This window comes from Physella acuta, unplaced genomic scaffold (genome assembly GCF_028476545.2).
Source record: "Physella acuta isolate Inbredline_101_S28 unplaced genomic scaffold, ASM2847654v3 ptg000549l, whole genome shotgun sequence".
Lineage (NCBI taxonomy): Eukaryota > Metazoa > Mollusca > Gastropoda > Physidae > Physella > Physella acuta.
The window spans coordinates 281,982-298,896 of record NW_026732068.1 but is presented as its reverse complement, the minus strand read 5'-3'; the positions used below and the strand labels follow the sequence as shown (position 1 = coordinate 298,896).

Genomic DNA, 16,915 nt, shown 5'->3' with positions numbered 1-16,915 from the left:
TAAACCATCACAAGACTATATCTCAAGCATGATTATACTAGATTCTACCGGAGAACCTCACCTACTTTAGAACATTAAACTTGTTTCTTAAAATAGTTATATAGTATTTAAAGGTATTCAAATTGAAATATGTAGTCAAATATGCATAATGTCAAGATTTATACTTGTAAAAGCAAGATGGTGTGTAAGAAGAAACCAACCTCTCTGTTTGTACCCAAATATCAGGTCGATCCAGTTGTGTATTTGGCAGGACACAAATTCAGACTCCAGAGCCTTGGTTGATAAAGAAATATACACATGTAAACACTACTACATGTAAAAAATAAACATTGAAACATAATAATGGTGAGAAAACTAATTTCAGCTACATCAGGATGGATAGTTTCTCTTTTGGTATTGTTCTACATTGTATTCTCTTGTAAGTATATATATATATATATATATATATATGTGACGAGCGAACATTTATCCTGCCGACAACGCCAATTGTAACGAGCCAACAGTTACCATGCTCGCAACGCCACATGTAATGAGACCTAATTGCCTGTAGTGCCACGTGTTAACGAGTTTAACCACTCATTCTAGACAACATTGACCACAGTATAGATACTCAAGATGCAGGTTCGCTATTGATCCTTTATTACATGAATCAAGAAATGCTTCATAATAACACAATAAATCAACAGGAATGCTTCTCAATAATAGTCTGAATCAACTGACCCCTAACAGTCCTTCACTAGGCTTTATATAACTGAATCCACATGTCTATAATCCTCCTTAGCACAATACGGCTAACCCGTTCTATAACCGACTTGACATAGTCACACAGACTGACTGATCTAAGCGAGCGATGAAGATGGAAGAGAGCTCGCTGAAACGGGAAGAGAGAGAACGAGTCCTGCCGTGCCCTCCTATTTATGCCTTGTATCCGTACTCGTCCCCGTACTTGTATTCCTCCGTAATCGATACTTGTACTCGATCTCCGACCACCAGTTGCGTAGTTCAAACGTACAGACCGTAAAATAACATCTGCGTCCTATCCATCAAAGCCGACAGGCCGTCTGAATACCGTTTCCCAAAATAGCACGCGCCGGCTTTGAGGTTGTTATCAGCCCGACCCAATAAGCCACCTGTTATCGGTTGCATCAGACCAACACTGTGTCTCGGCTTCTCGTTCGTTATCATTTGTAACTGGTAGTTAGGCCTACCCCAGTTACATCCACCCCTGCTTTTTTTGTGTGTTTTCAACCACAAACAACGCCTGGCAGGTGCACTCCTCCAAAGTCAATCGCACAGTCGTAAAAAAAAAATCTATTGTTCCACTCACTGTCCACGACGTTCCATTCGTATACGATTGACAGTTCTACCTATTTCACATATCAACTGTGTCTACATCATCTTTCTGAGACACAAAACAGTTCTAGAATTCACATCCACCCTTTCCATTTGGTGCCTTCACCAGTTCACTTCTATAGCTCTTTGAACAGTCTGTTTTCATACCAGCGCGACCATGAAAGAATTGATGGTTGCTGACAAAAAATTTCGTATTCCTTCTGTTCCTTAAACTTCTCCGCGGACCACTTATCTGATGGTCTACTGTCTCTCTGCTTCTGGAGGGACCGGGATCCTCATTGTTGCCGGTATCCTCCCCTTGCGTATCGCTGTTGTTCTGTTGATGGTGATATGGTTCCGGAATGGGTATGTGAATTTCCGTTATAACTTCCGGTTCCCTAATTGTCTTGGGTTTCTCTGTGTGTAACTGCTCTTTTTGCCTATTCCAATATTTCTTTAATTGAGCAATATTCGCCCACCGATCCGGTTTGGCGTGATCGATGGGTCTTATCTTAAAGGGGCCACCTGCTACTTTAGGCATCTCCACGACTTGCCATATCTCCTGTCCCCAGAGATCGTGGATTTTGTTTCTGCCTAACGGGTGGCTACGCAGTAATACCCTGTCATTCAGTTTGAGTGGCGGGTCCTTCGTCTGTATCGGCGGTTCCCTTCGCCGAGATTCATGTTCTAGTCTTTCCTGTACTACCCTGTACATTTCTCTAATTCTTCTCATATGTTCATTCACATATTCCAGTGCGGTGTATGAGCCAGTCATACTCTCCCTTTTTCCTAGGAACAAATCAAGAGGGAGTCGAGCCTCTCGTCCGAACAGCAACATGTATGGCGAAAAGCCGGTTGTGGCATGTGGTGTGCAGTTGTATAGATATACCAACTCTGGGAGAAAATCAGGCCAACGTTTTTTCTGTTCAGGTTCTAGCGTACGCAGCAAATCATGCATGCTGCGGTTGAACCGTTCGCACTGTCCGTTTCCTTTCGGATTAAATGTGGTTGTTCTAGATTTGTTGATCCCGTAGTGGTTGCACAGTTGGTTAATTACTTCTGACTCGAAAGCCCTTCCTTGGTCAGAGTGTAATTGTCTTGGTATGCCATATTTGATGAACCAATGTTGTAATAAGACCTTTGCCACTGTTTTGGCGGTCTGATCTCGTGTGGGCACCGCCACAGTCCATTTGGTGAATACATCAGTCATTACCAACACATGTTCCGTCCCATCCGATGATTGCTCCAACGACGTAAAGTCCATAGCCACAATCTCTAGTGGTTTTGTCGCTAGTAGGTGTCCTGATGGCTGTCTCATTTTGACAACTGGCATTTTCGCATGCTGACACCTCACACAAGCCTCACAATGGCGTTTGACCTCCATTTCCATATTGGGCCAGTAACACCTCCGTCGTAATATTTTGTGGGTTCTGTCCTGACCCTGGTGTCCTGCCCTGTCATGTGCCAACCTTAGCACTTCTCCTCGTAATTGTCCCGGCACCACCACCTGGTGTATTGTGCCATCAATTTGGTCATGAATTCTCCGCATGAGAACACCATCCTTTATACTGAGACGGTTCCACTGACTCAGTATTTTCTTTGTTTCTCGACCAAATTGTTCTCTTTCCCTTCTTCCTGGGAATTTTTGTTCCTGGACGTGTTTCAATAGCGGTTGTAAGCCACTATCCGTTCTCTGGGCATCTCTTATCTTTTGGTGATTAAGGTAATTAAAATCACTACTGTCCATATGTTCGGGTTCCGTGGATATGTGCTCCACCCCGGTCTGCCCGTTTTGCATCACTTGTACCCCATGAGGGATATCTGTTGACGCTCTGACCTCACATATTCCTGTCAGTGTTTCTTCCTCATCACCCGGTCTCTCGTAAGGATTCCTTGATAAGGCGTCCGCATTGCCATTGGACCGCCCCGGGCGATGTTTTCTCTCTAGGTCAACGAGTGCCAATTCTGCTGCCCATCGCTGTTCGATGGATCCCAGCCTTGCTGTAATTTGAAGTTCTTTTTCAATATCTGATAATTTTTCTTCAAGTCTTGTTTGAGACTCTTTCATTCCTTCTAGTTTGCCAACACTGTTCTGTTGTCTAATATTTTTATTTACTTCTTCCGATAACAGACACTTTAAAGATGAACATTTCTCCTGTGCTTTTGATTTGCATGAACTTTTCCTATCCAGTTTCCTGGTTAGACTTTGAATTCCTTTATTAAGTCTACCAATTTTCTTCTTATCATCATTTTTCTCTACCAACAAATTTTTCACTTGACACTTTTCAACATTCAAGTTCATTTCACAGTTCATTTTTTCCATTAGTTGTGTTTTGCCTTTCTTTTTCTCCTTACTGTGTTTCTTTGTCATTTTGTTTACTAAGTCATTACCTCGCCGCTCTGTAGCCTTGACCTGCCGTACAGAGGGCGATCGTTTCACCGGACAGTACCGTGCCATATGTCCGGGTTGTGAACAAGACAAACAAATTGGTCGACCGTCTGCCGTCCATTGGAGTGATGGCTTGGCAGGACACGGCCGTCCAACCCGTCCCTGTTTTGTACCGTTCTTTTCCTGATTCTCAGCTGTTGACCTGCTTTCCAACCACTTCAAGCGTTGGTCAACCTTCTCTAGGTGGGCCAACAGTTGAGCCATCATGGTCTCCATCGTGTCGGCCCCTGTGGGTGGGGATTGTCTCTGTTCAGGCACAGAGACTTTGTCCACCGAACAGTTCGATTGGTCCTCATCCTCGGACCTGCGGATCGCTGAGTTCCTGACCTGAAGGAAGGTCAACTGCTGGTCTCTGTGGACCTCCTCTTTCAACTCTCTCCTTAAGATCGGGGTTGCTAGCCCCTCGATGAAATGGTCCCTCAGTAGGCGTACATCAATGTCCGGTGATTTGCCCTTTACCAAATCAAAGGCCCTGTTCATCCTGTGTGAGTACTCCATCACACTCTCCGCCATTCTCTGCTTTAAGCCCACGAATCCCGATAGCAGTTGCACTCCCGACCGTCTCTCCCCAAAGGTCTCCATAATCAGATCCAGCACCTTATCTGGATCTGATTGGACGGTCCTATCGTGGCACTTAACCTCTGCCCTAACCGTTTCACCTATACTGCCCATCAGCAGTCTTAATCTTTCCTCTGGTGACATATGTCTCGAGGCCCAGGCCGCTTTGACCTCTTCACTGAACCTGTTGGTTAAAGTTGGGTCTCCGTCCCCGTAAAATTTGTTAATATGGGACTCTCTGGGTAGGACCACTATATGGGTCTGCTTCTCGTCCAGAGTAGACATTTTCTTCCTTAAGTACTAAAAAAAAGAGTTCTTTCTTACCGTGTGTGTATGAAAAATTTTTCCTCGTTCCTCAATTTTCACAGTTCCTGAATGTCCGAATTCACACACACACTAAACACAGTTATGCACAAGGTTGACTATAGGTGCCTTAAACGGCAAGTCTAGTTGAATTCATCCTGCTCGCAGCGCCAATTGTGACGAGCGAACATTTATCCTGCCGACAACGCCAATTGTAACGAGCCAACAGTTACCATGCTCGCAACGCCACATGTAATGAGACCTAATTGCCTGTAGTGCCACGTGTTAACGAGTTTAACCACTCATTCTAGACAACATTGACCACAGTATAGATACTCAAGATGCAGGTTCGCTATTGATCCTTTATTACATGAATCAAGAAATGCTTCATAATAACACAATAAATCAACAGGAATGCTTCTCAATAATAGTCTGAATCAACTGACCCCTAACAGTCCTTCACTAGGCTTTATATAACTGAATCCACATGTCTATAATCCTCCTTAGCACAATACGGCTAACCCGTTCTATAACCGACTTGACATAGTCACACAGACTGACTGATCTAAGCGAGCGATGAAGATGGAAGAGAGCTCGCTGAAACGGGAAGAGAGAGAACGAGTCCTGCCGTGCCCTCCTATTTATGCCTTGTATCCGTACTCGTCCCCGTACTTGTATTCCTCCGTAATCGATACTTGTACTCGATCTCCGACCACCAGTTGCGTAGTTCAAACGTACAGACCGTAAAATAACATCTGCGTCCTATCCATCAAAGCCGACAGGCCGTCTGAATACCGTTTCCCAAAATAGCACGCGCCGGCTTTGAGGTTGTTATCAGCCCGACCCAATAAGCCACCTGTTATCGGTTGCATCAGACCAACACTGTGTCTCGGCTTCTCGTTCGTTATCATTTGTAACTGGTAGTTAGGCCTACCCCAGTTACATATATATATATATATATATATATATATATATATATATATATATATATAAAAACTTTAACAATAACACTATCCATCATAACCCAAAGGTATAGCATAGGCCAACAGAACTATTCTTAATACAAAAAGATTAATTAATTTAATTTAATTAAATTTCATGTTAGCTATGAGAAATAGTTCACTTTAAAAGCCTATTTTAGCCAAGTTCAACCAAAGCAAAAACAAAAGTATTGGTGGTATTGTTGAAACTGTGACCAACCATTTTGTTGATCCGAACAAACTCCTCAGCTGTTTTAGCCCAGGGTGGAAGTTCCACATCCCCGACCACAGAGCCGTCCTCTTGCTTGCCCAGGCTGTACTTGTTGCTGTTAGAGAACATCTCAGGCAGGCAGAAAAACTCTGGGATCAGTTCCTGTGTGGACCACATATGGGTTAGTTACAATACAGATACAACTTTTAACAGACACAGAAACACTCTGGGATCAGTTCCTGTGTGGACCACATATGGGTTAGTTACAATACAGATAAAACTTTTAACAGACACAGAAACACTCTGGGATCAGTTCCTGTGTGGACCACATATGGGTTAGTTACAATACAGATACAACTTTTAACAGACATAGAAACACTCTGGGATCAGTTCCTGTGTGGACCAGTTATAGCTTAGTTACAATAAAATTAGATACAACTTTTATTGCACCAACAACCAAAGAAACTGAAATAATTTGTGTTGGGTTAAGATTAAGCTTGATTACCATCAATGTTAAGATGTCTAAATTAACTATGTAACTTTATTTCTTTCAACAGATAATATATGATAGCCCATACCTTAACATCTGATGTATCCCTCTGACAATTTTTCCAAGCTTGGCTGATAGAGTTAAAGATTCTGTTAGGATGATCAAATTTACCACCTTGCAGGTTCAAGAACATGGTGGTAAATGGTTCCTATAAAGTGAGGTACAGTCATATAAAAACATGAAATAATAAATTATCATTAATATTCATCTCCATAAAAATACATTAGGTTGATGCAGAAGTTATGATAAATTTAAATAAACCGGGAGTGATCTCCCCTAAACTTTCTCGAATATTTTTATATAAAATAACAAGGGATGGGAACTCAGGCTATAGACATGATTTTTAATCCATTTTAAATACTTAAAGTTTTAAAAATAGAATAAAATCTCGTAGACAAATTAATTGCACACCAAGTGAACGCGAAATAAAAAAGCGCATAATAGTGCGCAATATTATTAGTACTTTTAAAATTTACATTAGTTTTTTGAGAAATCGGAAGTAGCGTAAATTACTACTTCCGGTCAACGGAAATTACTCAAAATTTAACAGAAGGTAGAGAATTAGATCTTTTACTTACATGTGAAATTTCATTTATCTATCTGAAATAGTACTCAAGTTATAGGCTTTTGAAAAATTCAAAGTAGAAAAAGTACCACTTCCGGTTATCGGAAATTGCTCAAAAGTTGATACGGATCTACGATTTTGATAAAATACTTATATATGAAATTTCATCAACCTAGCAGTAACGGTACTCAAGTTATCGTGTTTACACACGGACACACAGACAGACACACACACAGACATACGGACAAGATTGCAAAATTATGTTTTTCCGTATCAGTGAGGTGTAAAACGTCGAGATTTGTAAAAATCTCGATTTTTTTTTTTTGCACGATTACAATACTTTCTCTATACTACGTATATACGAGAAAGTAAAAAAGGATAGCATTGTTTAAATGTAAGAATTTTTTTGCTCGGGTTATTCAGGACTATTTTCAATGCATTTATTGCCAATAAAGTAAAGAAGAAGTTAAGGATGTTTACCACACGGATGAGCCAGTTGAGTGTGAAGGCAGATGTTGAGTAGTGGGTACCATAGTGGAATGGAGGGATCTGGTCATGTTCCCAGGATGAGAACCTCTCTTCAAAGTAAGCTTTTCTTGTTTCATTCAAGGCTCCAATAGGCTGAGGAGGAATTTGAGAGTTATCTCATTTAATACTTCAGCCATACATACAATTCATTAAAAAAATTAAATTAAATATAATAATTTTTTTTGTTTTCATGGATCCATATTTTTTTAAAGAACAGCAATAAGAGTTAGTTAACAATTTATTCAAAATTATTTGAAATTGCAATTTGGTAAACTATTTATAAAAGTTTACATAATTTTCAACTGTTTAATTGAACTAAATAAACTAGCTTTAAATGTGTTGCTTCAACAGTTACCTTAGATAAATCTCTGTAAGAGTTGGCACTGCTCAAGTCTAGCTGCTCACTGTCATAGTTGACCAGCACCCAAGGAAACACTGGATATTGGTTCAGGTCATTGTATGTCCGGCCTAGAGATTTACATGCAAAAAAGATAAATATATATTGCTTAACAGTAATTATATATATAAAATATTTTATTAAATTAATAAAGAATAATAACTTGTAATCTTGAGGTTTTCCCCCAAAGTTTCTATTTATAAGCTCCTTTCAGCAGTTTTAATAACCCAGTTGTCTCCCATGTCTAACAAGTAAACACAAGTAGTCCCCCTTTCAACAGTAATATCTCTCAAACTGATGTCACTCTCAATTCAACCATCTTGAAATCTAGTAAAGCATAGACTGAACCCATCAGATGATATCTAAAACAATTTTTTTTTTTTTACAATCATGTTTAATCTGCCCTGCTCAGTTAAACCTGCCAGTGGTATTGTATCAGAGTGGTGAAGGTCCCAGCGGTATCAGGCAGTTAGATCTCTCATCCCATGTGTTGATTTACCAAACTGATCCAGCTCTGATACAGAGTCTTCCCCCTGTCAGCCACTATAAAGATTGTGTTACTTATTAAACTGAGGCAACAATGTCTGGCCTTTATCTGCCTTCAGAGTGTGAGCTGAAACTGCTCCCTTCACACAACCAGATATTTTATCATATTTTCTAGAACATTTTGACGTTATCAGTCTACAACTGACAAGGGTGGCTGTTAGGAAAGTCAGGATTCCAATTTTTTTGAATGAAATTTAAATGTCAGGAGTAAACTAAAGTGTCACTTCAATTTTCTTTCACTGACATCTCTGTGACATTTTATGACAAAATAAAATTTCTACATCATTGTAAACATTCCAATAGCAGAAAACATTTAATAGCCTGTTGTGAAACCATATCATATATTTTGTTGATAGTGGTTTAAATAATTTATTTCATATTCCACTCCAACTTTAACTTAAACATGTTAAAAATCAAAATATGGGAATGCCAATAGAAAATAAAATCCCAAATTATTATTAATAATATTAATTAAACATATTAAATATGTGTGAACTAAGGACAATGCTAGTATTTGGTAGCTTGAAATAAATGTAAACTGCTATTACAGTGCTCTTTTGTTTTACTCCATACAAAGAATACCTTGGGTGGGACTAGCCATGGAATTCAACATGGGAGGTAACTGCCTATATAATTTTATCTTTCATCTGATGGCTAAACAAGACTTACCCAGATCTGAATTGTAGTAGTGTGTGGCATTTCTAGGACCATTCAGGTTAACAAGTGATAAAAAAATAAAAATGTTCTCAAGATATTATATAAAAAATATTTTCCAGGAGAGATTTTTTTTTAAATAACAATATTAAGATTAGATTACTTTTAGTTATAACAAAGAAGAAAGAATTTATCATTGCAGTTTCTTGTTTTAGATGACTTAAAGCAGTGGAATATATAAATTTTAATATCATGGACTACCAATTTTATTACAGCATTAAAAAAAAAATGGACTACCAAAGTAGCATTGAAACTAGTTGATACAAGGTATGTAAAAAACAGAAAACACACATGCCTGTAACCATCCTCATCCCACCATGATACCCCCCCTCTTCTTCACACAAGCACACCTCACATCTCTTGCCATCTACTCCACACCTTCCTCCCACAATCTATTCCTCTACACCTAATCACCCAGCTTACCCCACAATCTCCACCTCCCACCCTATCCTCTTACCCCACCTACCACCAATTTTTCCTCTACTGGCACCACCCCTACTCCTATCACCCACCTGCAATAGTGTTGAGGTACATGATGTAATCAAAATTGGATATTTCCCTCTTCTGCCACTTCTGTGTCATGTTGGATAGTTTAAACAGTTGTTTGCCTGATGCCATTGATACACGCCTGACAATAGAATGTTGGACAGTTTAATCATTTGATACACGCCTGACAATAGAATGTTGGACCATTTAAACATTTGATACACGCCTGACAATAGAATGTTGGACCATTTAAACATTTGATACACGCCTGACAATAGAATGTTGGACCTTTTAAACATTTGATAGAATGTTGGATAGTTTAAACAGTTGTTTGCCTGACGCCATTGATACACGCCTGACAAAAGAATTTTGGGCAGTTTATAATATATTGATACATTCTTGTCAAAAATATACATTGTACCAAAGACAAAGAATTAATTTTTATTCATGCAAAAAACACATGTAAAAGTAACTTTCATAGTGAACTTATTAATTAATTAAAATGAATTTAATTAAACTGAAAGACAGAAGCTTCCCTCTCTAATTAATGTTAAACAAAATAAACTAAAAGTACCAAGTACCGTACATATAACTTTCATTTTTATTAAATTGTTCATATAAAATAAACACATAACTTGCAACATTCTTTTTCGCATAAAAAAAGGCACAAAAACCCCACCAACTTTAGTGTATTGTAGAAACTAATTATTCAATCTTTTTAAAACCAAGCACCAGTCAGAAACCTACCTGGCTTGCTGTAGACCATACTTGATTCCCACACCAACCCTGGGTAGGGCATTGATCACTTTCTTTACAGTCACGTGGTCAGGGAAGGCAAACATAACAGCCGCTGGGGTTAATACAAGACAATAACATTAGCATAGGGTTAAGCCTATTTACAACACTATATAAAGTACAAAATGTAAAAATAAAACAACATTACAAAATATATCTGTGTAAACAGATTAATAAAAGCATTAGAAAAGCAATTAAACCAGATTTTGTAATTAATTTTTGTTTCCCTCTTTATTAGCTAATGTCTCATCAGTGTTTCAAAAGAGGACCTGATAGTTATATATTTAAACTCTATAAAATGTAATTCAAAACGCCATGAATTCCCCTTACACATCTAACAAAAAAAAGTTGAGCCATCTGTAACCTTAACCTCCACCTTACAATATCTAATCGTAGATCTCGCCACTAAACATCAACTGGCCTTCCGTCTTAGATTGGAAACTATAAGTTGATACTTATTATACATTGGCATTATCTCCCCTTACACTAGACAGTTAAGACATTATTTAAACTTAGCATACACCCAACACAACCTAAAACACAACTCTTGAACTCAGTGCAACTTATTTGTTATACCAGCACCTCATTTGTTCAAATAGACTTTCATTTTTAGACGGCCTAAAGCAGGTAAATTAAAGCTAGCAAAAAGTACTGCTGCATCACACTCAAGGAGACAACCGCGTTTAATGATGTTCCGCATCAAAGTTATCTTCCCCTTCCATGTACATTTATCTCTCCCGGCACATCAATGCCCAAACCAGTTTCAGCTTCACGTAAAAACAACCGGATGTGACGAGATTTTTTTTTACGCGTTCAGGCATTTTTTTTAACCGCTCGAGTCGTTTATTTTTGTAATTAAAAAAAATAATTTTAAATGATCAATCTATGTCCACGGGAGAAGAGTGGGAGAGTAGTGCTGCGTACATTAATATAAAATAATTTGTAATCACTGAACAAGTGCAGAAGTCCTTTTTTAATACCCTTGGCACTATCCCTAACACTAGCACTAACATCAATATTGACTTTGATTCATGGCCCTAACCATAAACCTGACTAGCAACTAAGGCAGGAAAAAAAAGCTAAGTAGGAAACATTCCATTGTCATGAACTCTTAAGCAATAAGAAATATCAATTATACATATAGATTATACATGATTAAACAGTGACAGAAATGAAAACGATGCATGAAATAAAACGTTAGTTTTAACGTTTTAAAAAGGGGTGGAAAACACTATGCTTTAAAAATACAAATTAAAAAAAAAGGTGAAAAAATATGGCTAAGATATAGGCCTATATAAACACACGTGTGGTTACATCCGTCGTTTAATTCAACCGTATCTAAAGAGCAACATTTAAAAAGCCTCACTTTCTATCTGGAAACGTTTGATAAACGAAATAAATGTGCTGATGCTTAAGTTTCATGGCCAGAGAAGAGAGAAATTCACAGGAAGATGGTTGGCCCTCTTTGTGAAATCTGGATAAAACCTTAGAGGAGTGGGGTGGGGGAGGGGGGGGGGGCAATACCTCGCCTTATATAAGAAATAAAGTTTACTCCTCACTTAATAACCATTAAACGTGTAGAGAAAAGCTTCAACATCTAAACAATAACATCGATGTTGAGCAACATTAACATGTAGCTTTTATACCATGGGAAAATGGGGAATCTTGCAACCAACAAAGTACTTAGTACTAGTCCCAGTGTGCAACTTACCAAAAAAATGTAATTACAACCCACTACCAATAGCAAAGGGCTGGCATTAACAGACGAAGTGGCACTTACTTCTGTTGGCCATAAAGATCTCGATGGCCACATTCTGTAGAAGGTAGCGCCGGGAAAATATTGCTCGGATCTCAGAAAAGTTCCATTTTCCATGCAGAAAATCGATGTAGGCCAAAACCTGAAAACAATAGAGATGGAACAAAACTTAAGAACATTTATAATAGATCATAGGCATAAATAGAGGTCTACCTTACAGCAACCCCCCCCCCTACTCCGAAGACTACATATTCTACATCCGCATTAAATTTATCCCTGTGTCACCTCACACCGACAGCTCGTGAATTTCACCTCAATGATAGGAATAAATCTAATTTCTCTCTCGCACAATTAAAACAAAAAATTGATAAATGGATGACCACACAGCTTTGTCATATTACGGCCGTTAACCCGCTTAGCCGCTCGTGCGTCTGGCCGTGATCTATTCCCCGTGTCCAGCGCGCGACGTGGCACATATTTTACAGCGTGACAACACGATGGCTCTGCAGCCATTCATATCCGCATGCCCATCCATTGCGGCCAGTCGCTCAAGTTGACTCCATCAAAACGCTGCCCACACGGGCAACTTTTACTTACAACTACCTTACAAGCTTGGTGCCTAATGTAATGGCAATAGGGATATTACGATGGTACAAAAAATAATATAAATGAAAATGACGCAAAAAAACAACAAGAAAACAGAATCTTGAAAGGGAGGGGGGGATATGGTAGACCGAGTATATATTTTAATCAATTTAAATCTATTTCACTTTCATCAAATGTAGCCCTATGTCATTAAGGTCTATTACAAACCAGACTAAATTGTGTTTTCTCACCAATGGCATATTTTTATCTTAGCATGATTCATTCAAATGAGCAATGATTGATTTAAGTGTGACAGTTCAGTCTATCGATCACTGTAGATAATCGTGTTTAACGGATGATAAAATCGAAAAGGTATGTATAAATTCCGACCAGTTCTTACTGTTGTGTCAGCTTCTTTTGATTCGATTCCTTCACACAAGGAAATAACACCAGAATCATCTCACATCAAATATCACTATCTCTCCCAGCAAATATCACTTAGGCCATCTCTAACAGCAAATACAACCATCGCCATCCCGGCTATCAAATACCACCAAGCCATATCTCCCATCAAATACCACCAAGCCGTATCTCCCATCAAATACCACCAAGCCGTATCTCCCATCAAATACCACCAAGCCATATTTCCCATCAAATACCACCAAGCCATATCTCCCATCAAATACCACCAAGCCATATCTCCCATCAAATACCACCAAGCCATGTCTCCCATCAAATACCACCAACATCACCACACCCCCTCCCCTCCTATCAAAGACCACCAGCCCCACCCCTCCCCAGAACCCAGTAGCGCCGTCCCCATCCAGTAATCGAATCAAACGGCCATAACCCGATTGCCTTACGATCGCCTTCCGGGTAAATTTTTAATGGACGGGACGGCGGCGGGGACAAATCTCGTCTTTTCCCCATTAGTCCAGCCCCGGTCCATTTTGTTAATCAAATATTTACACACGGGTGTGGCTGGGTGCCCTCCCATTTCGGGCCGGTTCTCCAGGCCCCAGCCCAGCTGTCGGGGTGTGACTGCTGACATGGGATGACCTAAACATCCCCCACGGACTGGGGATCTGCCGTCAGCCCTATCATTTTTACAGTTATTTCATACGGTAATCCAATTACCCGGGCCCCGGTATTGTGGCGAGTTAGTTGCTTGAAAAAAAGAGGGGGCGGGAGTGTAGAACCATCGAGTAAATACCATACAAAGCAGGGGTTACTAACTTGTTTCAAGCTAATGAAATATATCACAGTCATAGACCCATGAGTTAAAATTAAAAAAGTTTAAACTGAGACAATAAAAAGGAACATTTTCTAAATAAAATTTGGGAGACCCTCTATGACCCCCAACATGAGAACCCCTGAGCCCTAGTTATGTAAATTTAGGCGAGGGTCCTAGTTATGGGTCACACCAGGAGACCCATAGGCATGTTACCCTGGGGGAGACCCCTGGTTATAGACCTCTTGGTGGGTGATTTGGTTGTAAAACTACTTTAAACAACTGTTTTGAGATAAAAACAAGTACAACTCCGTAGTCAATACACTGTTTAGTTGTTTTTTAATTACTATACTATTAAACAGATGTAGGGGGTGTGATAGTGAAGGAGGCATGTGTAATAAATTAACCAGAATCATAAAGTAAAGCCTAATTTAATGAGAAAAATTAATCAGAAAACTGATTCCGATAATTGATCAATTTTTCATATTAATTTTCCAGACAAACCAACGCACACCCTCCCCAAAAAAAAAAAAAAAGAATAGGATCGGTTCTGTTCTGCTAAAGTTTCTTTGAGGGCAAAAGTTCCCTGCAGGGCTAAACGCCGGCCAAATTGGTCCCAGCGCGGACCAGACTCACACCTGTCCTGGTCCCACACTGCTCGTCCTCAGTGACCAGTCGGGTGACTTTGATGGAATCATTTTATTCACACTAGCTTCAAACGACAAAATACATCGTTTCACTCAACTTTTTTTAAATGAACTAAAAACAGAGGCATCAAATAAGTAAAATTATTGAAGATGTGTTCAATTATATTTAATGAACTAGTATAAACAAAATTATAAAATTATATTTTATTGTCAGTGTTGTTAAATTCATCATTTAAAATCTCACAGTATACCCAAATATACATATGTCGGCATCGCACAAACATAAAGAAAACATACATGTATCCACGCATATAATGACAACGTCGGTAGCCTACATGCTTAAGCCCCCTATGTGCCACTAACAACTACACTCGTTAGTTAAGATTTATCCCTTAAAGCCGCCGACCATTATATCTGAATAAATTAGGATGACACAAAAAAAAAAAACTGCACAAAAGGGAGTTGGGTGTTGACACCCCAAGTGAAAAGATGAAGCAAATCACGGCAAATGATGGAACGAATTCGCTCTAGATAGCCAGAGATGGGAGATAACCTACAGAGACAATGACTTGTATGGCACTAATCTTCTTCTCCGTCCACCGATGAGACACTGCGAGCAGAGATACCGATCGAAAGCCCTCTAACACCGCCGCCATGCCAAATACCAAACCCCCCGGGCGACAACCCCCCCCCCCCCCTCCCACCGCCCTGATGGACAGGCGACAACCCCCCGCCCTGACGGGCAGGCGACAGGTCTAGAAATGATGACTACATTAGCTTCAGACGAAATGGGACACCTTCAAATTACTCCAGTAAAAATAGCAGTCATTCACAGTGGCAGGGAATTATTGTTAAAAAAGTGGGGACCGGTGAAAGGGTTGGTTTTAGATGGATGCTCTCTTAGATAATGTCCCCTTAGAGCAAACAACAATACGGTAATTACAGACCGATTACACAGTTTCAGGTGAAAATATAGCCACACAGAATGCGGCGCTCATCTTAACTCAAATCAGGAGCAAGCAATATTCTTCTATTTGTATTACTCAAGTAACCAGTCTATGTAATATGTGATATTGTCCTAATTCGTGAGCTTTAACAATTTTAAAATTAAATTCTAAAAAAAAAAATGTTTAAAAAAAAACGCAATAATGCCTAAGTATTAGAACTAAGGCTAGCAATGCCTTATAAAAATCGGGAATTCCCTGCTTATTATTCCTCACGCTCTTCTGGGCTGTCAACAGTTATAAAGTAACGCTTGTCTGCCCACCATGCCCCTTCCCCAGGTCTGTATATCCCAAATTCACCTGCAGATATGCCCCCCCCCCCTCCCCTCCCAGCCCAAACTCACATGCCCACTGGCGGGGGTGCTGGAGGGTTGTCTGTCACGTGGCAATTTATTCCTTTCTCTCATTCCTTCCACTCCACAATTTATTTCTCATTACTTCCACCACAATTTATTCCCCCCCCCCTCCACTAGACTAAGTTTGTCTTTCTCTCCAGTAATGACCATAGATGTCGGAGTCTTCCACCCTAGCTAGTAAGTTCCCGCCTGTACAGGCTGCCTACTCCTGTGGACATAGAGGGAGTGTCAACCAAGATTATGGTATCCATTCAAGATGCCCCCACTTTACCTAAAGATCCACTGGGCAGATGGGAGGCGTTCATGTTTCTTGACCTTAACATATGAAGGGATGGTGTGGTCACTTAGTAATATTGCCCAGCCGCCTTTACTTTCATCAGCGTGAGTTATGTAACCAAGGGAGAAATCAGAGACATTCTAAAGTCCTAAGACCGGACCGAGATCCGAACTCCAGACCTTCAGGCTAGTAACCAAACGCTCTACCATTCGAGCACTTCACACACAATATAACACTATTTTATTAAAAGAAAATACTGAAATTTTGTTATGAGTTCTAAAAGACGGGAGAGAATGTAAAACTGGCGTGGTTTTTACCAGAAGGCGATTGGCTAGACATGGCTGTCACGTGACCGAACCCAGCAGCGACTCTATAAATTGTTGCCGACGTCACGAGCGATTGGTTCTACTCTCCATCAAAGTGGCAAAACTTGGGCCAGATACATATCACGGAGAGGGGGAAGAAAACAGAAAGGGGGAAGTGATGCATAGGGGTGAGTGAGCAGAATAAATCGTGAAATAAATTAACATGAGAGTAGGTATCAGTTCGCCGCCATGGCGGAATATCGAATTAGTAGACAACCTCTCCCACCCCCGCATACGCCGCCACAGCCCAAATGAATCCATAGCATCAGGTCGTATAACT

The 16,915-nt window shown here is 39.8% G+C and overlaps 1 protein-coding gene across 16 annotated transcripts in view; it reads right to left on the bottom strand.

The window, feature by feature from the left end:
• Nucleotides 1–16,915, bottom strand: part of LOC131946249 (neurobeachin) — a 175,060-nt gene that overhangs the window by 11,408 nt on the left and 146,737 nt on the right. For all 16 annotated transcript variants that reach the window (XM_059306935.1, XM_059306937.1, XM_059306942.1 and 13 more), the window contains 8 exons: nt 12,195–12,312; nt 10,367–10,469; nt 9,646–9,761; nt 7,832–7,944; nt 7,429–7,569; nt 6,412–6,531; nt 5,843–5,995; nt 201–273 (listed from right to left, as the gene is read on the bottom strand). In XM_059306935.1, the coding sequence (XP_059162918.1) occupies nt 201–273; nt 5,843–5,995; nt 6,412–6,531; nt 7,429–7,569; nt 7,832–7,944; nt 9,646–9,761; nt 10,367–10,469; nt 12,195–12,312 (937 nt within the window). The remainder of the gene's footprint in view (nt 1–200; nt 274–5,842; nt 5,996–6,411; nt 6,532–7,428; nt 7,570–7,831; nt 7,945–9,645; nt 9,762–10,366; nt 10,470–12,194; nt 12,313–16,915) is intronic.